The sequence below is a fragment of the Lepidochelys kempii genome, chromosome 6 (genome assembly GCF_965140285.1).
Source record: "Lepidochelys kempii isolate rLepKem1 chromosome 6, rLepKem1.hap1, whole genome shotgun sequence".
NCBI lineage: Eukaryota > Metazoa > Chordata > Testudines > Cheloniidae > Lepidochelys > Lepidochelys kempii.
In genome coordinates this window covers 47,280,330-47,303,963 of record NC_136385.1, presented here as the reverse complement: position 1 = coordinate 47,303,963, position 23,634 = coordinate 47,280,330, and the positions used below count along the sequence as shown (strand labels likewise).

Sequence of the window (23,634 nt, the reverse complement as noted above, 5' to 3'; positions counted from 1 at the left end):
TCTCACAATGCTTTGCTGCTGTGGTTCCTAACCTGGGTTCCTCACACAAAGCCAAACAGCATGCAGGCCACACTCAGAGTGTCTTTGTATAGCCACAGCTCTAGTCCAGCAGCTCTGACCCCAGCAGCTTGTTAACAAACATCAGCCACACTGTGGCTTCCAACAGCCTTAGTTACTACATGTAGGGTAACCCCAACACACTGCCAGTCTCAGATTTTTCCCAAAACACATATGTTCTGAAGTGTCCACCCCTCTCCTGGACAGTCCAGATATACTAGGTCTGTCACCCCTCTAAAGGGATCAAGATTCAACAGTTTGGCACGTTAAATGGAGTTACTCACGCAGTTCACAACACTGGATTAGTTCTGATTAGAGAATAAAACAAGTTTGTTCACAAAGAACAAAGGAAGAGATTTTAAGTGAACACAAGAAATGTTGCATTAAAGTCAGAAACAGTTACAAGAAAAATGAAGATAAAATGCTTTCTAAACTTCACAAACTAGACTTGGCTCAAGGTGAAGTTTCTTATCACATTTCCAGTAATTTTGCTGACCATTCTCTCAGGCCAGGATCTGGTCCCAGTGGCTGGCTTTCTTGCCTTCTTAGGTGAAAAAAGACAGCTGGATAGGGAAAGAGAGCGTGGGGTGCTTTTGACCCTCATTTTTATATTTCAGTCACCCTTTGAAAAGCATTTTCATGAGAGTAATCCCTAGCTAAAGTTCTTTTTGGCTGAGAATAAGGACACATGGAGTCTGGTGGAGGAGGGAGGCTTCATGCTGTTTCTTTTCACCTGTATATGCTGAAATGCAAATTTTCTTTGTCTTCTTTCTTCCCCCTCTCACTATTTGAAGACTCTGTTTACAGCTTATATTCAAATGGAGGTAAACACACATCTCTTATTAAAGACAGGCCTGGTTGACCACTTCTACCTAATGAGGGCTAGGTGAGTTTGAACATGTGCCTTTAACATTATAACATTATTGGGGGGGGGGGTGATTTCATAATTTTACATATAATGTTGCTATATACACTTCACCATGACATTATTGACCAATGAATGATTCATTTTCAAACGATACATCACAAGGCTTATTTTGTACAAAGATTATTACAATAATGTGTAGGGTGTGAATACAGGGGTTAATTTGGTCACTGGTGCACACATATATTCATAATGAAAAGGTTGGGCTCTTGGATTTGTGATATTGAAAATACTAGGTGGAACTAAATCAACTATTCTACCAGGAAGACCATTTATATCCTAATTAGCCAAATACAACCAAACGTTCAGAACTTCTTGAGATGACATTGCTTAGCAAAATATAGTACTACTGCATCAGAATGTTAGGGAATCTGGGATGCTGACTAGCTGCTCAGGATTTGGTACATCTTCTTATGTTTCACTGAAATCAATGGGAGTCAGGACTGAGTCATGACTTTGAGGTTTGGCCAGTAATTATTTATATTAAGAAAATTTGTACTTTACCTTCAGAAGCCAAAGCTGCACATTGCTAAGGGATTAGGACAGTGTTGGTGGGCACCAGGGTTATGTGGGGCATTGGAGAAGCATTAAATATTTCCATATCAGAATCAGGCATCTCAGGGGTGGAATGGCAAAAATCGGTGGGGTACTGCAATCCGTGTCTAGAATTGATACATGAAGGGCATATTAAGACATAGACATGGGGGAGTAGCATTATCCATAAAGGTTTCCACAGAATCTAATGAGATAATATTTCAGAGTGGAGAGGACCATACATCAGAATGTGTATGATGACAAAATCCCAAGGCAGATATGAGCAAGTTTATAATTCTGGCTGCCTGAATAGGAAAAGGATATTGAATGCCCAATACTGAGGGAGGTCAGAAGCAACTAAAGCTAATAATGTAGCCATAATGGGTGAAATCAATATACAAACCAATCAAATGTTACATTGGGACAAGACTTAGGGAAGTAGTTTCTCAATTTATTAAAGAATTATTTATTAAAACACCTAGTCCTAGAGCATACAAAAGGAGAGGCTATTCTCAATTGTCCTAAGTAACACACAGGGGTTGGTTCAAGAAGTAACTAAAATTGAGCCACTAGGTAGTGATGGTAACAAAATAATTAAATTCAACGTTATCAAGGGAGGAATCATATAAACCCCCCGGAAGGGTGGCAAATTTTAGGGATTTTTAATATGCAGACGCTAATCAAAAATGCCCAAATGTGGTGATTAAAATCCTTAGACTCTATATTGAGGTTGCTTAAGCATACTATTTGACAGCCACAGAAGGCTTGCATATGCCTAAAGAAAAAAGCAGATTTGCAAGAAATAAACCAGTATGGCTAAGTGACAATATTCAATAGGATATGTGAGCCAAACAGGTATCCTTCAGAAACCGGGAATCCAGCCCTAGTGAAGCCAGCAGAAAGGAGCATAAAATATGGCTAGCCACATGTAAGAAATGAAATCAGGAAGACAATCTAGTGACCACTGGAAGGAATAATTGGAACTACACATTGACTTTACTGGGTTCTAAATTAATGTAAGTACTCAGGGGAAAACTGACACAGTGAGGGCAACTCAATGAAAACCTCTGCTCAGTGTGTAGCGGCTGTCATGAAAAACACACAAAATGTTAGAATGCATAATGACTAGGAGAGGTAATAATTACATATGCAGCTTTCTCTGAATTGTTTTGAATGAAGATCTGCTGACATGGTGTAGGGAGAAAAAGATAACCTTGCAAAACCATTTACAAGAGTTAATCCATCTGGATGGAATTATTTTCACAAGGCTGTAAAGCCGTTTGTCAGATAATTCCTTACACCTTTTTCAGCATTGTCAATAATGTGTTAAACTCACTTACAGACACTCTAACTGGACTGCTACCAAGTTTATAGCAGATGCACTGAGGGCCTGATTCTGCAGGCCTCAGACAAGCAACTCTCCCACTGAGCCCAATGGAAGCATTGTCTGTCTGCTGAGGACTGTATGGTGATGTAGAGTTATGCATACTACCACACTATTCTGGAAGTGTGATGGTTTGCAACCATATAGCACCTTCCAGTCAAGGATCCCAAAGCACTTTATAAACACAGAAGGCTAAGTCATGGCTTTAAAACAACAGCACTGAGTCAGGGGCCATATAGAGCCACACAATCCTAGTGGGAGTATGGAAACACTGGGCCTCTGAAAAGCATCCTGCTGCTTCTTGCACAGGGAGAAAGCCTAGTTTGCTGTCTCAGTTGGGAATGGAGCAGAATGTCATAGTGCACCAGCCGTGCTGCAGTCATGGGCTCAATGCAGCCATGGAAGGGAATAAGGAGTTTCTTGTTCACCCCTCTGCCTCTGCATGGCCTTGCAGGGTAGCTCAGAATCTGGGCCCATCGATTTAATCCTCACAACACTTGTGTGAGTTGATACGATCATTCCCATTTTACAGATGGGGACACTGAGGCACGGATATTCAATATAGGATTTTCAAAAGCAGCTTAAGAAGTTAGGTACCCAAAGCTTATCAAGCTCCTAAAATCGGTGGGAGTTGATTTTTAGCCTGCATTGGAAAAGTCAATGGGAGCTTACTGGTTAACTCCTGAATATGCTTTTGAAAATATCACCCCAAGTGACTGGTTTGAAGTCAGCCTGCAAGACTGTGTCAGAGTGAGCAGCAGAACCCAGATCTTTGGATTTCCGGTCATGTGCTTTCATTAGCTGACAATTATGTCTCTTGCATTTATGCATGGCATGTTCTTACCAGTTTTAGTATTACCTGTTAGATTTCTAAATGATTTATCATTAAAGCTGTATCAATATTATGGGGATAGATGAGTTAGTATTAGCTAAGATAGATAGACAGATTCATATTTAACTTATTGCTAGAAATTTTTTGTGTCCCCATTTCTACTAAATGCTTGGTAACAGGTTACTATAACATCTTTTCTTAAGTACTTTAAAATAACTTGTATATCCTATAATAGAACACTTGATATGGGGCTTCTCACACACACTATTGGATATAATTGCAGAATCTGGACTTAAGTGCATCATATGATTTTGTTTTTTACATTCATGTTAAATTTATCATCAAGAGCAAACAATTGCTTTGAGCTAAACCTTGCAGTCCTTATTTAGTTTAAATTCCCATGGACTCCAGTTTGGGCTGAGCAATAACTTAGTAAGAAGTACAAGATTTGGTTCTTATACCCAAACACTGTGAATCATACAACACTAGGCAGAGATTCATAAATAGAGAGGTGTGTGGAAGACAAAGGTGCAAGTGGAGAACATAAGGCAGAAGAAATCATGCATTATGAACAAAATTTTCAAGAATGGCTTCCAAATTGTGTATCTGTTGGACAATTGTACATCTAATTCCCATTTTTACATTTGCATGTATTTTTCTTTGCACATGTTAATTCACAGCTCTTTGATCAAATGGATGGACACAAGAAAGCTTTTTTTCATAATTTCAGACTGATTTAAGGCTGGATTGGAAATTTGGATTTATAGGTTAACATTCCAATATTTTTTTCAACTCATGGAAGCTTTTTTTAGAATTCCCAAACCTCCAGCAGCTTTCTTGTGATTTCTAATCAGAAAAGTTACAGAAAATCAAAGGCTTTATCAAAAAGACAAAGATGCAACTTTTGTTTAAAATAAATGTACAAGGGCTTCGGAGAATCAAACTAAACTTCAGTACTGCATGAAATCCTATATGAGCATTTTTGGTGTCAAATAAAAGCTGTATCTTTGTTAAACATCTGGAAATCTGAAAATAAATCAGATAAAGCAACTGCAAAAAATAGTCTAAAGGAAGAGAGAACTTCCTTCCTAGATCACTATCTTGGTCTCTATTCTTGACATTTGGCTCATGTTAGTTAAAGCCCCATTTGGAACTAATCTTGCAGGAAGGGAAAGAACCTCCTCCCTCACCGGCACCACTACATTTAAAAGAATCACAGGGAATGAGATTGATCATTGAGAGAAAACTGGGAAGAGAAGGAATGAGAAGAAGGAGAAGAAGAGACTTTATTTTAAAATGATGATAAACACCATGTCATGATAACTACATCTAGGAATTTGTTACTCAACCAGCCAATGGCAGGTCATCTGCCTTCAGTTCCATAAATCTGTGCAAAATGTTAGTACTTTGGGAGCAGCACCATGTCATTCGGGAAGTGGTAGCAACAGCTATGATAAGGTTGCTAACATTTCCCTTTATAGGCCTCTTTTTAGTTGCTGATACCTTTGATTATTCAGGCTGAAAGTGTAAGGAACCGTAGGGCCAGGGAGCTCTGTGGAGAGTAGTTGCTACAGGAAGTACCACCCATGAGACCCAGAGTGACAGTACCCTGCCACCCTCTGATTGGTCAAGTGTCTGTACTTAACCCCAGGGGTTGGCCCAGGAAGTTATCTGGGCAACTACACAGACCTTGGTCTGCTGCAATGCCAAACTTTGCCTTTGACTCCAGCCCAACTTCGACTCCAATTCTTGCCTCTTGATTCTAACCCAGTATTGCCTCTGTTCTTGTCTCTAACTCCAGCCTGACTCTGACCCTGATTCCTGCCTCTTGATTCTAACCTGGTACTACCTGACCCTGGCCTGACTCTGACCCAGATTCTTGTTAATGGGACCTGGCCTTGCGATTCCTCCAACTCTGGCCTGGTGACTCCAATCCCTGGTGGGCAGACCTCAGCCAATCTGTGACTGCTAGACAAGACTCCCTATGGCCCTGTCCCCTACAGAAATTTTCCATGCTTGGTAGCTTGAACATTTTTTGAAAGATTGAGGAAAAATAGCTCTATCATTTTTTGAGAATGAGGCTAGTGATGAATAGGAAGTTTTGTTAATGTTCAAAATTTTTCTGACTAATTTTCAGTTTTAAGAGAACCTAGTGCCTCCATCCTTTAAAGAAGGAACTTGAGATTTGACAGGGCTGATCATGGGGTCATCGAAGTGTTTTTTGCTATCCCTGTGAAAATCCTCTTCGATTTAGATGATTTTCCACGTATTATAAATTAGCACTTGTGCATACCAGTAAAACTAGTTCAACAATTGTTTCTTTCTTAACTGAATGTCCTGAGTTCATTGCTTATGTTCACAGGTCCTGCCCAGCCCCATGCATCATTCTGAAGCTGATATTGCAAAGCTTAGCCTCTTAGTGGAACATAGACAAAACTGATCCTCCAACTTTCCCCCATCAAATATTCATGCAGGGATAGTAATGGGAGCCAGAACACCATGAACTAACTGGTGTTAATAATTCTGTGCATTTCATGAACATCATTTTTAACAAGACCTCAAACATGTACAAGGAGTTTGAGGAGAAGAAAGTAACAGGGAAGGTGCATAAAGTTACCTCTGAAAGTGCTGGGAATCAGATTCAGGTCTCTAACATGACTGCGCCGTGTCCATGTGCCACGTACATTTTCTGTTTGTAATAAAAGGGGTAAAGAAGGCTGCACTATTGCACAATTTTCATTTAACTCTTACAGATGTTTAGCTAGATAAGTGTGCACTGCTCTCTCAGGATGAGGCAAAGACAGAGTGAGCATGGAGTGGCAGGTTGTAGTGGTTTTGGTCCAGAATCTAAACTGTTGCGGGGAGGAGGGGAATGACGCAACAATTTTCTAGCTTTATGACTGTGAAAAAAAATCCTTGAAAGTATGAATCAAGGATACACCAGTGTTGTCTTCCTGATTCTACAGACAGCTTGAAACAATAATTATGAGAACTTCCCCATTCTCTTCTATGATTTATTAATTATGAAACCTAAAGAGTGCAATGTAAATATTGACATTGTTTCATTGATTATCATTTTAGCAGGAACATCGTGCTAATGTAGCTTACTCCAGAATCCCAAACTGTCTACCACCTTACCCCATTCCAAAAGTCTCAGCTATCCCCTACCCAAATGATAAATCCCCTAGCTTCCCTCTATAAAAGCTTCTATGATGCAGTTATGCATTGTCCTTACAAAAATCCATAGACATTGAAACTGAAATGTAAGGGGAGTATAAAATAAATTATATTTAATATCAAAATAAATGCATGGATCTGGTACACAACTTTCAGTTTGTCTACTGGAGTGCCACAGAAACTAGGACACTTTTGTCCACAGAAAGATTGGTCTTGGGGTTAAGGTACAAGAGTTGGACTAAGGAGATCTAGATTCGGGCCCTGGCTCTACCACAGGCTCCCTGTATGATCTTGAACAAGTCACTTAATCTCTCTATGCCTCAGTTCTCACTTATCCAATTTTGATGCAAATACTTTTGTCTCTCTTTTATGTAGATAGTAATCCTACTGGGATAGGGACTGTCTCTTACCATGTTTGTACTGTACTAAGCACAAATGGACCTCGATATTGCTTTGGGCCTGTCAGCATGACCACAGTGAAAATAATCTGAATCCTCCTTGCACCATCCAACATAGCTAAGGGCATGAACAAGGCACCGCTATCTCTGGTTTTCCTGGGCCGTACATTGCATGTCCTCTTGAAAGTCAGTCCCATAAGTTTCCCCTCTCTAAGTCCTGTTCAACAGAAGGATTCTTTCGTTTGGCCACTTCTGCCTGTTTCAGCAGCTGCCCAATGGCACGCTTGCCTTGGCAGACACTCTGACTTTATTCATCACACATGGCCCAGATATTTCCATCTTCTTTTCCAGATAACTTTAGAAAAACAGGGTTGTTGAATTCTTGGATGACTCTCGGCATTCATTATAAATTCATTCAATTTAATACCCAGTATTTTCCTGAGGCAGTTGCTTCCAAAGGCATTTAGACACCTGTCTGTACTTTTTGGTAGTTTTCCAGTTTTCACATGCATATATTAAGGCAGAAATAACATGAATGTTGACGATTCATAGGTTAGTCTTTAAGTTGTAGATTTTCAATGACCAAATTTTGTCTAAGCTGGTGAATGCAGCTGCCACCTTGCCAGTTCATGTCATTATTTCCTTCCGGATATCCCCAATGATTTGTACATTACTGCCAAGGTATGTGAATTGACTCATCTCTTGTACTACTTTGCCTTCTAACATAACGCTTGCATTGGGAGTTGTTGGCTGTAAAGTAGTACACATACCAGCTGTAGTGTCCCGTGGAGTAAGGTCACTATGTTGTAGGGGGACTTGTCTCTTGCACCGCCTTTTTACCACCTTTTTAGCCCTGTGCTGACCTGTCTCTCTCTGAGTCTTTCTGTGACCTGGCCAGAAGATCTGTTCACTTCTTAAGTTCATCCCCTTTCTGGGGTAACTAAAGATCCTGCTGAAAGTCCAAAAAGATATCCATATGATAATTCTCTGCCCTTTTGGGCTGCACTGTGATTCTCTGCTTCTGGTCACCTATGCTACTTCCTCCTAGCCAGTTTCCCCCCAATGCCTCCCAGATCAGGACTGAGGCAGCTTCCTCAGGGATCTCCCTACTCCTTCAAGGTCCTATCTCAGGACTTTCCTCATGGGAGCTTAACCTGCTTCCTGTGCGTCTCCTCCAGACTGACTTCACCAGGCCCTTCCCAAAGAGAGGGAACTCTCTTGGCTCCTCTCTCCTTGTCTCTCTTTTCTGAGTTCTCCACTCTGTGAATATAGGCTTTTCCTGACCCTTTCACAGCTGGGGTCACTAATTATCATTAACCTGCCATATCACCATCAGCTTGGGGCTGTCAAGAACTGGGACATGGATGGTCAGGTTCAGTGGGTAGCACCATGGGTGGTCAGGCCTGAGGTTCGAGCCAGAGTTTGTAGCCAAGGTCTGGAGCCAAGAGCCAAGCTGGAGTCAATATCCAGGACCAGAGCCAATGGTCACGCCAGAGGTAATCAGAGGCTGTAACCAAGGGTCAAGATGGAGTCAATAGCTAGGAACCAGAGGGCAGGGCCAGAGGACAGGGACCAGGAACAAGGTGACATCTGTCTTAGCAGCAGGTTAGGGATCTGCCTTGTTGCACAGACAATTTCTTAGTACTCCCTCCAGGCTTAAAATTATGTCTAGGCCAAACAGAGGCCAGGGAAGGGAATGCTGGGCATCTCTTCCATGGGCAGCACTTCCTGGAGTGACTGGTCTCCCAGGATGTAAGGTGTGTTTACTGTGGCTCTGCCAGCACTGCCCGGTGGTGGTGTGGAAGCACCCCCAGGCCCGGGTTCAGATCCCACAAATCCTCACAGGGGCTAGCTGGTAGGTCACAGGCAAGGCTGTGTCTGGCTTACCTTAAAGGCCAGCTGGCCTCTTACACTTGGGTTGTCATTAGATTTTTCTTTTTCATAGCTGATCATTAACCCCATCTCTTTAGTAATTCTGAACAGTCTTTCCAAGTTTGTTTGTAGTTGATTGAGCTGTCACTTGGAAGAGCTATGTCATCAGCAAAATCTAAATCTTCTAGTGTACTTCCGTTGAAACATGCAATGCCTGCATTGTATCCATCTGCACTTTTTCTCATAATGAAAAGCAATGGCCATGCCAAAGAGGAGAGTTGAGAGAATGCATCCTTCTTTGACACCAGAGTCCAGGTCAAACCATTCACTCAAATGTCTATTTACTTTAACTATACACGCTGCACCTTGATATGAAGACTTGATGATGTTAATTATTTTTGTTGGCATACCATAACATTTCAGCATGTTCCAGAGTGAATCATAACGGAGGATGTCAAATGCTCTCTTAGTCTATGAAGTTTATGATGAGTGGTTTTTGCCAATCAATGTTCTCTTCAATTATTATTTTTAGGGTGGAAATGTGGTGATCTTCTCATGATCTTCTGGGTTGAAATTCATCTTGCTCTTCCTTATCTTTGTCTCAACCTCTTCCCTTATTCTGCTTAAGATGATACTGCAAAGGACTTTGCCTATCATTGAAAAGACTGTAACACCTCACCAGTCAGTACAGTTGCTTAGGTTGCCTTTCTTTGGTATTTTGACAAAAAATGCCATTTTTCTATTGTTCTGGGCACTCTTCCTGGTCCCATTTTTTGTTCAGTGATTTTATCAATGGTCTCAAGATTGCAAGCTTTGAAAGGGGAAAAAGGAGGACTTGGGGAATTAGACCAGACATCTTAACTTCAATTTCTGGAAAGGTACTGGAACAAGTTATCAAACAATGAATTTGTAAGCACCTAGAGGTTAATAGTGTGATAACTAGCCAGATCAGATTTTCCAAGAACAAATCATTCCAAACCAACCTAATTTCCTTCTTTGTCAGGGTTTCTGGGCTCTTGGATGGAGGTAGGGAGAAGATATAGACATAATATATCTTGATTTTAGTAAGACTTTTGACCCAGTCCCACAGGACATTCTCATAAACAAACTAGGGAAATGTAGTCTAGATGAAATTACTATAAGATGGATGTACAACTGGTTGAAAAACATCCTCAAACAATAGTTATCAATGGTTCACTGTTAAACTGGGGGAGACGTATCTAGTGGGGTCCTGCAGGGGTCTGTCCTGAGTCCAGTGCTTGTCAATATTTTCATTAATGACTTGGATAATGAAATGGAGGATATGTTTATAAAATGTTAGATGACACCAAGCAGGGAGAGGTTGCTCGCACTTTGGAGAACAGGATTAGAATTCAAAAAGACCTTGACAAATTGGAGAAATGATCTGAAGTCAACAAGATGAAATTCAGTAAAGAGAAGTGCAGAAGGCTACATTTAGGAAGGAAAAAATCAAATGCACAACTACACAATGGGGAATAAATGGCTAGATCGCAGTACTTCAGTAAAGGATCTGGAGGTTACAGTAGATCACAAATTGAACATGAGCCAGCAATGTGATGCAGCTGTGGAAAAGCAAATATAATTCTGGGGTGTATTAGCAGGAGTGTCATATGTAAGATGTGGGAAGTATTGTTCTGCTCTACTCTGCGCTGGTGAGGCTTCAGGTGGAGTGCTGTGTGCAGTTTTGGGTGCCACACTTTAAGAAAGATGTAGACAAATGGGGAGAGTTCACAAGAGAGCAACAAAAGTGATAAAAGGTTTTAAAAAACTGGTCAAATTTAGTCTTGAGAAAAAAAAAGATTGAGAGAAGGACTTTTCAAAGAGGATGCTGTCAATTATTCTCCATGTCCACTATAGGTAGGACAAGAATTAATTGGCTTATATGTATAACAAGGGAGATTTAGGTTAGATACTAGGAAAAACTTGTTAATTATAGCAAGTTTATAATTGATACTCGGTTACTGGAATAGATTACCAAAGGAGGTTGTGGAATCCCCATTACCGGAAGTTTTTAAGAACAGACTAGACAAACACCTGTCAGGGGTGGTCTAGGTAAGTTTACTTGATCCTGCCTCAACATTGAGGAACTAAACTAGATGACCTCTCATGGTCCCTTCCAGCCTTACATTTTTAAGATTTTCCCAGTGGCCATTGGTCTTAACCTACAGCTGCCCCAGGTTTTAACTTTTTTTTTAATTGAGGCTTTCACTTTTTGTGATGTGAGATGTTATGATGGCTAGTTCTAGCTCTTTAATTTTATGTCAAAGTTAATAGTTTCTTGCGGTGTTAGTCTGTTTAGTGCCTCTTGAAAGTGCTCTGCACAATAACAAATAAAAAAGAACCTGGGTGCAGCTTGATAGAGAGGATTGTTTACCCCACTGATTGTTCTCTGATCATTTAGACAGTGTTTAATTCATACTCACTTACACTTGTAGATGTAACTGCCAAATTCAGGGTCAGTACCAATATACAGCAGTTGGAACCATATTTTTTTTTCTTCCAGCTCTCAATTGGAATGCACTGGGGGCAACATTTTTGTGAGCTGTGGATGGGGACTAAGGTGGTTTAGGAAGACCATTTGGGAATGGGAGTATAGCAACTGCATAAATGTTGCCTGGTTTTAACTTGTGTTGTTTATTATTCACACATAGGGAGTTTATTATTCCTTCCTGTTTACGGAGTACAGTAAGGGGCCTGTCCTTCACACGCTGCTAGGCACATGGCTTACTTCTGTGACAGGACCCATGACACTTGGTAGTAAGTGTTTTCAGAATTGAACCTTAAGTGTATTTCACACGTCACCAATTCATGAAGGACAAGGGGAGAACTCCTGGCCACAATGAGTCAATGGCAAAACTCTGCTTTTGTGTTTCGTGCCTATAACGCACTAATTCAGACAAAATATTAGGCTAGAAAGTGTATTTTAAGGGGTTTGAGAAGGAGGAAGGTGGTACTTGCAGAACAAGAAATGAGAGCCTGTTCCAAATATAGGGGCAGAATGAAAGAAGATACGAAGCTGAGACAGTGAAATGGTTTGGAATGAGGTTTTTTTAGTTGTTTCCTTTGAGTGTGAATTCATATCCCTTACTAGCTGAATAACTATCATAGATGTATACATCTGTGGGTAAATACTGCAGTATTTAACAATACCTCTTTCTTCCTTTTTTCGATATTGTAGGTAATTCAGAACATAACAGAACTTTTTGCGGAAGTGCCTAGCCAGCTATAACCCCTTTTTTAGCATTAAAAATGGCTTCATATATTCCCTGTACTTTGTGGCAAAAATGGGGGAGAGAATAAAAGGAATGTAGCCATTATCAGAAGCCTTCAAACCTGCTTTGAGTCTGCTTAAAGAAAATAGTTTTTTAGAAACAAAACAAAACACAACACAACATTTATTTATGGATCTCATTCTGGAAAAAAAAGTATAAAAATACATTTCTTTTTCCATGGGATTTCACAGCACAGTGAAACAGAGACCCTCTGGGGTATAGAAGTGAACCTAACAGCATTTTTCCAGGATTACGTCATCTGTTTCACTCACACTTTCACATCCTGCATTAAACCACATGTATGTACATCAACAAGACAAGACTGTAAAAAGAGTGTAACTGGGGACCTGTTTTCGTGATATTTGATAGGAGTAATTGTGGGCACTGCTGTTTCAAAGTAACAGTGGATATACTATACTATGTCAACAAAAGTCACTCTTGCCATATGGAAACCTAATTATTTCTGAATGATCTGTTACAAAACACTTTTGAGACATTCAAGCCATTTAAACAAATCAGTAAAGAATATTTGAGCATAAAACCTGTCTTTAATAAGAACTTTCATGTGTTTTAGAGTTGGGTCTTACAGTAATAGATTTGAAAATAATAATACTAAAAAAAGGCTTATTTTTAAAAGGAGGCAGGGAATTGTATCAGGTGTTAAGAAAATATTGGTATCCCCTTGCGATTCTTCAGAATTGGCCCAGTCCTCCTGTAATTGAAATGAAAGGGTATTTTGCGGTTGGCTTCAGTGGGAGCAGGATTGGGCCCTAAGTTTGTGGGAAATGGGGTAGAATATAGTGTGATATATATTCAATGCATGATATAGTTCTTTAGCATGTAAGATAGCTTAGGCTGAATGGTACTTTGCTGTTCTGTAGTCTTATTTTAAGCATTTTTGACAGTGATATCGTTTGTACTGATAAGTTCTGTCATCTGAGTAAATAGAAGGGAGGCCATGAATTATTTATAAAGCAAAACACCCCCACCCTCCCGACCACCAATCTAGCACATGTTTTGTGTTTACATGCCATTGCCACTTCTGATTTCATACTTGTTCAGGCCACCTGTCAGTGACATTGGCAAGATGTCTTTTGGTTAGACTCGATAACATAGCTGTCAGACAAGCTTAATAGTTCAGGAACCTAGACACTTTTGCAATTTGCCTTCAGTAGATCTTCATATAAATTGTGTAATCTAGAAGTCTTAATCATTATAAAAGTAAGAGATTTTGCTAGCTTCATGAAAATATCTCTTTCACAGTGAAACTCGCTTGACTGATACAGTTAAGGGGAAGACCTCAATTGTCAAGGTGAATATATTTAATTTATGGGTAGCACATTAAATAAACATTATGTACTGAAACAAACCCAGTATGGGCCTGATACATTACTGAATGGCCATACTCAATTACATTTCTATATCCAGGCTTTGCCATCTACTTAAAGTAGGAGACACAGAAACAGAACATTTAGAGTCAGATTGTGTTGGTGACACCATGTGTTGGTGATGATGCAGAGCCACAATACTCTACATGAGAGCTCTGGAAGACACTGTGCCTCAGCAACGCATAATGCCTCCCTGAGATCCCTGGCACAAAAGGTATCATGTATGCTTCACTCTCCTTCTTCATGTGCAGCATGCTCTCCTTCACACCTACTCAGCTCTGCGCTCAATGTAGAGGCTCTGACTCTTTCCCACCCTCTTTGGGATAGTAAACACTCAGGAGGCTCTTAGCACAGGGATTGCAATCCTGGCTGGCTCCTATCCCAGGTATTGAAAGGAGGAAACTTTGTGCACACCACCTTCTTAATTACCTATCAAGGGGTGGGAGTCAACCAAGGTTTGGTTCTTAAATTAGTCTTGCATGAAGTTATTACGCACCTAAAGTGATTTTAAAATGAGAAGGTATCCAGATTTTGTGAGGTGAGTTCATCTGATCTTCTTAATGTCACAACTAACTGAGTAAAATGATCATCCACATATCTATAGGGACACTATGGGACAGATCCTCAAGTGATGTAACTGACTTCTCTCCATTAGCTTCAATTACATCAGCTGATCTGGCTCTGTGTCAATAGGCTCACATAGCAGCATCAGACTGGGTTTTGGGGGATATATGGTCTAGTGAGTCAAATGAATGAATAATGTTGCCAAACACCACATTTTCGAATTCACGCATATATTGGAGCTATTGTAAATTAACAACATATGTTTCAAAGGTTTGATTATAGTAAAAAAGTATGATAAGACATTGGGCCAATTTCTAAACTCATTACACTAGTCTTGCATTATTTTAACTCTGCCGATTCCATTAATTACTCCTGATTTGCAGCAGTGTGAGGTCAGATTTGGGACCAGTGTGTGTCTGATGGAAATGATATTGAGTGAAACAGTGGTATAATTTGTATTCATAAGGAGAACTATCACCATCAAGGACTCAGTTCCATAAAACTCAAGATTTCTCTCTATTTTGGTGGCTTTCTGAAGGGCATAGCCTGGCCCTGAATCCTTATTCTGATAAAACTACCACTGATTTTTTATTAGCTTTCTTTTGTATTGTTGTTTTTCCTTTGAAAGCTCTGTACTTTTTTTATTCCAATGAAATTCTCATTCACTGAGAGTTCACCTGAGGAAGGAGTGCAGGATTGGGTTGAGATGGATGAATGCTTCAATACAACACCAAGAAGGGTGTAGGTCACGAAGGAGAACTCAATTGAAAATGCGAAGCAGTCAGTGTTTTAAAGTGTGAAATTGCCTCAGGATACTGATGCTCACTCACTCTTTGAGATTGTTCTGATATGAAGAAGGTATTACTCTAGAAACTTGACTAGTGCTAATTGTTAATATTGTTAAAGCCCAATCCTATGAGGAGGAACTTCTATTGACTTCAACTCAGCACTTCTCAGTATGGGATCCTAAGACAGAATGGAAGGGAAAAACATTAGTAGTGGGGTGAAGGGGGAGAGCTAGGAGGACTGGGAAGGATTTCAAACAGTGATCAACAAACTATTACTTAAATTCAAGAGTATTTTTCCACCCTCCATATCTGCTCTGCTCTTACTCCGTGAGATCAAGCCTTACGTATTGTATCCTTGGTATTGCCAACCCCTTTGTACAAAATTATGAGAAAAGTTCCCCAAATAATGAAATTGGCTTAAAAATGAAAAGATTTTAAAAAAATAATAAATGATGTGTTTCTTTTTTTATTTGCCTCATGTGTTTATCTCTGTTGTTCACTTTTTAAAGTTTTTCTCTGTACCCACAAGGGCTAGAAACCTACTTAAAAATTAAAAAGTTGAGATTCGCACATAATTCACACCTCACTCTTGGGACTGGAGCTTTAAGAAAAAACACCAAATATCAACAGACTTGCAATAAAATCAGGAGCTGGCAAAACTCTCTATTGATCTTAGAGTTTTATACTGCCATACATCATCATATTATTTAAGAGCCCTGCATGTAAAATCAACAGCATTAGGAAAGTCCCTAGAGGACTTCAGAAAGTCTCTGTAACTTCTTTTATGGTGTCAGACTTTTGCTTGGGGTAGGTTTTTTGGGAGGGTTGAGAGGAGTTTGGGAATAAAAGGGGAGTTCAAGCAGTGAGTATTTCTTATGGTGGTAAAAGTTTTCTCAAAGAGGAAGGCTTGGCAATATTTCCTAAAGATGGTCAGATTCTGGATTCACCTGATCTTCCGTGGAAAATTGTTCCAGACCTAAGCCTCCTTGACCAAGAATACTTTGTCTTCAGCTTTCACGTGCTTTGTACTGGACTTTGAGATCTGCATTATTCCAGAGGAGCACAGCTGTTTGAGGGTTCATAGATCAATATTCAGTCTGTGGTATGCCTGGGCTTTGATCCATTAATTGCCTTGGAAATTAGGACCATGGCCTTAAACTGGTATTGGATGCTGTTTGGGAGCCAGTGGAGGGACTTGAGCACAGGCCTTATTTGCTCATGGGGGCTGAGCCATAGAGTAGGCGGGCAGCCTCATTCTGTACCAGTTGGAACCTGAGCATTCTCTTCAGCTTCAGATAAAGCAAGTTACAGTAATCCAGCCTGGAGATGATAAATGCATGGCTCATTGTAGCCAGGTCCTCATCTGGGAGGAAGGGATGAAGTTTCCTGGCAAGCTGGAGGTGAAAGGAGGCATTTTGGGAAACTGATGCTCCCTGATCATCTAAGTTTAGTGAGGAGTCGAACAAGACCCTAAGGCTTCACACCACTTTGATGAATGGGGCTGTATGGCTTCGTTGGAAGGTGGAGACAGAATTTTGGCTAGATCTTCAAAGTGTTTCCCCTTTCTGACCTGCATCTCTTCAGCCTTGCCTGGGTTCAGTTTGAGCCAGCTGCTTTTCATCCAAGAGCAAATTTCCTGTAGGCATTCTGCCATTTTAGTAGCAGCAGTGGTTCCATCAATTCAGAATGAGATATATAGGTGAGTGTCATCAGCATCAGTAATAATTTTTTTCTTAAAACCTATATTCCAATGCCTTTCACTATTTAAAATAAACTAGTGAAACTAATGGTATTTGGGAAGTTGCACTGTTCTACACTACGTCCTTTGGTCCTTAACAAAAGGAATAATTCCTTTTTTCAAAACTGTATAACTCAAAATTATTGGGCCTAATTCTTGAATTCAGCTAAACTGTGCTTGCCACAGGACCCCAGAAGCTGACATGTAGGAACATGGATATATGTGGCCTTTATACCACTCCTCTCCCTATTCAGTCCCACAGCTACGGAGTTACTCCTAGCTGTACCTGTCACTTAGTGGATGTGTCTGGAGCTGGGCATTTCTGGAGCATAGCAGCATGCTCTAGGCTACAGTCCAGGAGGCAGTTTTGCAGGGGCAGACATCTTGCAAAAACTGTGAATTGGCTAGTTAGGCTAGCTTTATGGCTTCTTTGTACTTTTGAGGCAGCACAAAGAGGTCATATTAGAACAAATAATTGGGTGCATTATCTTGATTATACACTACTGCTGTGTAACATATTTTATACAAACTGCATCTCAGTTCTTTATAGAGTTTTTTCCTAAAGATTGGGCCAAATCCCAGTCTTGGTGAAGTCAATGGAAGTCTTGCAAGTAACTTTAGTAAGATAAGTGTTTGATTTCCCGCCCCCCTCACCCTTCTGACTGCCCCGCATAAGCCAGCTGTTCCTAAATCCTGTAATTAGTGTGCTGCCAGCAGCTGGGGGTCAGGTGAAAGCCTTCTAAAGTCATTTGATTTTTTTTCTTGCAGTATTTTATGTGATGCTTTCAAGAATTATTTGGACTGTTGATACTAACTTTTGGACATAGAACTGGAAACTGCTACAGACACCATTTGCATTTTCTCAGTTCTTTAGTTAATGGCTATTGGATCTAACAACTAGCTCCAGAACAGAAGCAGATCAAATCACTTTAATGGCAAAGCTGCATAATAAAAACAATTTTGAGGTCTGAATTTCTCAGTGATGGGGCAACATTGAAAAGTTATGGGGTAACAATGGTCACTTCTCAGCTTATTTGGCCTTCTATGGCAGATATAGCTTTTGACACCATAAAAATGAGCTTTACATGAAAATTAAAATTATTGATAGCAGCTTTGCATGTATCTCTTGCAAATGCAACTAGGGTACAACACTCCCTCAGTTTTTCTGTGCTAGTCATTCTGTTTGGACCAGATTCTGCTCTCAGTTATACCTGACTAAATCTGGAGTATCTCCCTTGGAATCAGTGTTTAGTTAGAATTACTCTGGTATCATTGATCTGAGAATCTGGCTGTGTCCTAGTCCTTGATTTTGTAAGTACGGGATGATAGTGTGTGCTTTACTCAATGGGCTTGGAAAGTCAGCTGTTCAGAATTTTACAGTCCCAAAGACTCTAGCACATGCATCGCTACCCCTGTTCCTAAGGTGTTTCTTGGTTACTAATGAAAGATGTGAATACAGTATTTTCAAAACTGTATTGTTACCTTTAAAAATGACCGCAATCCGCCCCAAATTTGGGGGAAGTTCAGATCCAAATCTGGATCCTTACTTAACAGCTGACTTCTTATTCCATTAGCTGAACCAAACACTGGATTCCAAGCTCCCAAACTTGGGGAAAGTTCTAGTACTGATCCAGATCCAAACTTCACATCTTGGGTCGATCTCTTCGTACTTTTAAAAGCTCTGCCAGGCGAATACTTTTGTGCCAGATAGATTGTACTATTTATCTTTGGCTGTAATTCTTTAGGGAGTGAGCAAGAGTGACCGTTGACCCAATACATATATATCTATGCTGTACCTGCATGATGTGATTTCATGTTCCCTAGGTACAAATACTGCCCTTCCAAATATCATATACCTAGAATGAGGGGGTTTTGTTTTATTTTTATAGACCCTGCCAGTGCGGAAGATTCCATGCAAAGCCAATGCTCCTTCAGGGTCTTTTTTTGCACGAGACAACACAGCAAATTTCTTATCCTGGTGCAGAGATGTGGGGGTGGACGACACATGCCTATTTGAATCAGAAGGCTTGGGTACGTACTTGCTTATATGGTAATTGACAATGTTAAAATTCTGCTTTTATAGTGTCTACTAAAAGGTCAGTTGTGCTACCACTGATTTTAATGGGAGTTGGATTAAACCAATAAGGCAAAAGCACTGCTGTTTAAAATTGATTGGCTACTGAATATCTTTGTGGTCCAGGTGGACATTTTGCAGATGGTTAACTTTCATACGTGCCTTGTTACATATGTTAGAAGTATAGTGTGATCTACTAAAGGTGATTAAATAGCATTTCAAAATACTATATTCATTTTTTTTAAAAAAACAGATGACTAGGAAGAAAAATACCAACACAGTGTTTTTAAAACCTGGAAATAAAGTTGCTTAATGTATTGCAGGCACTTAACCTGTGGCCCTTAATCAGTCAAAATTCCTATTTATTTCACTGGCAATTCAGTTTGAATAAGAACTGCACAGTCAGTGATGGCACTAGACACTCTAGTGCCCTAAGCCACTGCTACCCAACGGGGAAGAGGGAATCTTTAAAAGGGCAGTCCCCTATCAGTGATATCCTGGCTGGGCCACAGCCGTCTTGAGCTTTGGATCTCACCACTTACTGCTAACCTGATGGAGTGCCAGGGGGGCAAGTGGGTGCATCTGGACAGACACTTATAAGCATAAGAGCATGCAATGGAATGTTCAAAATTAGTCATATTTTAATATCTACATATGTGAGACCATGCCATTTTTAGATACATAGTAGTTATTAATGACCAAATTCCTCCATGATATTGTGGTTCGTGTTAAAATGGATGGTTAAAAGAAAAAAAATCTGTTTCTGAACTAGAACTTTATCATTTGTCAGAAAATTTTAATTAATTAAGCACCAGGACCAAGATCCATTAAAGTTTAGACACTGCTTGCAACCTGCAGTAAAGTACAACTGAGTTTCATCTTGTAGTAATAGATATAGTAATAATACTACTACTAATAAAATAATGTAAAACTAAAAAAAGCAGCTGTGACAGAAATCAGGGGGAAGAAAATACTGTGCTAGCTCCTGAGTCTGCATGCACCCCCCTGCAAGGGATGGGCACAAGACCTATGCACCACTTAAATCCCACATACGCTGGACTTAAGAGGTACATGGGCTTTGTATTTGCCCCCTGCACAAAGATTTATTTTATGCTAGGTACATTTTTTTTAATTGTACAGATCCCTAATATTAGAATGGCCTGAAATTCTTGCTCCTTAGTTCACCAAACAAGATGATTCTTTCTGTCTCTGGAGAGTAGGGTCCAAATGTGCTCACAGTTTTGGCTGCAGGAAATTCACCATTATACCACAGATTTGGTAGGTATATCTCAGGAAGGGAGAGAATATGAAATTCTTCTCCCCGTCCCACACTGACTTCTTTTCAGCTGATTCCTCTAGGCAGTTGAGGAGGAGAGTGATATTCAACACTCGTGCCGGCAGCTGCTCCACTACAAGAATGGACTATTTCAGCTAAATCATCGTCCTAATAATGCTTCATACCTATTACTCTTCTCTTTTGAAAGAAAATGTAGGACAACTTTTTGCCTCAAGATTGCATTTCAGTAGAAAACACAAGATGAAGAGAATCGATTGTTTGCTTGTGATCTGAACTCGGATAAAAGCCTAAAGCTGTTTTGATGAGACTAATCTGTTTCTACTGAGGATAAATGAACACACTGTAATGCATCAAGAGGCTTCTGTATTCAGTTCCTCAAAAGATCTTTGACTGTATAAGTAAAGCCTTATCTCTGTTGCAACTGATCTGTTCCCCTTCTGTTCTAGTGTTATGCTTTTTGAGCACTATTATTTGTGAAAGGATTTCGCTTCACTTTTCACTTGATCTGTTCTATTCTTACGCTGTTTTGTTTAATACACAGAACTGTTGTGTATCCTTTGGGGGAAAACGTTTGGCAGAGAAGAATTTAGCATGTGTTGACAAATACCAATTTTGAGGATATTGCTTTGAAGATATGTGGATTGTATCTTATCACGTTTTATGTAGGTTAATTGTATTTTTGGGTTGATCATCCTTCTCCCATGAAAAAAATCACATGGAAGGCAAACAGAATGATCACACTTCCAAAGCTCTGAAGCTGTGGAATATCTGAGACAGAAGGGTTTGCAAGCGCTTGAGGGAGCAAGAGGAATAGACCCCTAAATGTATGGATATTGTGAGATCGACAGCTGGATCTGTGGCTATTCTATTATCTGTGTGAAGAGTAAGTCCCTGGATACTATCTCCCTTCCTCCACCCCCCCACTCCCGGCTCACAGACACAGTGCTGCCATTGGCTGCCTGCTCTGCCTCTTCCAATTCCACTGAAATACAAGTACAAGATACCTTCCTTATTGCACAACTTCCGCTCTTAAGAAAGGAAGGTAAAGTATTCCTAAATATATCAAGTACAATTCAGATCAACCTTTATTAGAAGAACTTGATTAAGCAACTCATTTTTGTTGACTGGTTGAGAGGTCTGTTAAAAACAAGTTTTGCTGTTGGTGGTGGTTTTTTCCTCCCTTCTTTTTGAGTATTGATGTCTAGCAAGATATCCATGCTAATGGATAGAACATTTGGAAGAACTGAGTGGTGACTCAGTGTCAGATGTAGGACCTGAAACTAATATGAGCTCCTTTTCTGAAATGGTCTAGATCACAGGTTGATGGTGTTCATTTAATTATAGAGCTTCAAGCAATGAGAATTGGTATTTTTACCTGCTTTTTGCTGGAGCTCTTAGCACAATGGGATCTTTATCCTGATTAGGGCCTTTGAGGCCAATGCAGTAGAAATAACAACTGCAGTTATAGACCTTTACATTCCTTTCCCTCTAGACAGCAAATAAAAATTCAGTGAAACTAAGAAATATAAAAGTGGTGAGATATGTCTGCACATGACATACTGGTGTTTGCATTGCTTTATGAAAGATCTTTGTGGCTTTGAGACTGCATAGCTCTGGAGATGGGGTGGTTACTAAGGTAACAGGTTTTTTGGTTTGTTTGTTTGTTTTTGTAATAAACCAAATTGATGTGTAAAACCTGTGTAAATTGTCAGTGGTACAGCAAATGTTTGCTCATCTAGTCTCCATGGTCCTCAGTTTATTGGTCTTAGTCTACCTGATTGCGTCCTCTCTCTTCTTTATTATCTTGCTTGCCTGCCTATGGTATATAAAACCTGCTTTAATTAATTAGAACCACTGTTACATCTATATTTAGAATATTTCCCTGTCCTTGTCCTATTTAAATCTAAGGCTCTTGCTCTAATTTTCTGTTTTTGCTGTGTCTGATTTTATGAGGATGATTTTCATAATGTTTCTGTTGAGTTGCTGAAAATGTTTAAATAATTTATGATTAAATAATGGGAAAATGCCCTGAGTCCCTCGCAGGAGGGAATAAAACTGGGGACATATTTGATAAATAATAGTAATGATAATATAAGTTTTATTATTACTTTTATTAAATTTGGATCCTCCTCCTTGAGGGAGGAACAATCATTTAATAAATCATGGAAATCATAACAGTGGCACAAATATGTACTCCCTGTGCATCCAAAGCCCCCATTATGATAATTTCTTAGACTATAATCACTCACAGATATCCTCCCTCAGAACTGGGCACTGTATAAACACAGAAGCAGATATAATCACTTCCTCAAAGAGCTACACACTATTGATGTTAATAGGAGTTTTGGGAGTTAGGGAGGCCTCAATTCTGCAAGGTACTGAGCATTCTGGACCTGATCCAGTAAGGTATTTAAGCACATGAATAGTCCCCCGGATATCACCCCTTGTCTTCAGGTCCATGTGAAAGTCTGAACTTTTACCTACACCAGGGTCTGCATTTGTCCATTGCATAGGAATCTTCTTAGGAGTATATTTGTAAAAAGAAAACAATTGACTTCTAGGGATTTGTTCTCCGAAGATATACATCCAAAAGGATTATCACAGCCGCCTACACTTCTCCCCTCAGACTTCTTGTATATTTTTAAAGCTATTGCTCTTGTGCTTAAAGGATAAGTACAAGCTTAATTGCTCTCTTAAGAGCAAGGCCAGAGTGCTCAGCACCTGTGGGACTGAGGTAAGAATGCAGGATGTTTGGTAAGGAAGCAGAAGAAATGATGCATTCTATTTATTTTTGCAAGTACAATTATCATGTCATCAAGCAACTTGATTTTACAGAGGTCCTTAAAGGGTATAAATCCTGAAGTGTGTAAATAGTGTGTGTACACACTGGACCTAATCCTGATCTCACCCATTCACACCAGTGTGAGTTGGAGAAGTCAGTTCTGATTTACTCCAGAGTGATGGAGAACAGAATCTAGCTCATTACTCTTCATAAAATAGTTTGCTCTTTAGTAATTTATCATCAATGAGACACTTTTAGACCTTTTTAGACTTACATTGTTTCACTACAAAAGAGTCTGTGAAGCGAGCTGCCTCATTTCAATGGGAACTCTGGGGCCCTTGTGCCTCAGGCTGACCCAATAGGTCTCGTTCTCCATTGCCTTTCCCCTTATGTAGTTAGTTACACCCATGTAGAGTGGGTATAAAATGCTACTAGAGCTCAGTGATACTATGTCATACTCACTTTGCACTTACTATGCACAAGTATGACTGCACAAGGCAGGAAAGAATCAGCCATAATGTCTCTAGCAGT

The 23,634-nt window shown here is 39.9% G+C and overlaps 1 protein-coding gene across 3 annotated transcripts in view; it reads left to right on the top strand.

The window, feature by feature from the left end:
* The window catches only part of GAS2 (growth arrest specific 2), a 156,920-nt gene that overhangs the window by 62,073 nt on the left and 71,213 nt on the right, over positions 1-23,634 (top strand). For all 3 annotated transcript variants that reach the window (XM_073347820.2, XM_073347819.1, XM_073347821.1), the window contains one exon: positions 18,840-18,981. In XM_073347820.2, coding sequence (XP_073203921.1) covers positions 18,840-18,981 — 142 coding nt within the window. The remainder of the gene's footprint in view (positions 1-18,839; positions 18,982-23,634) is intronic.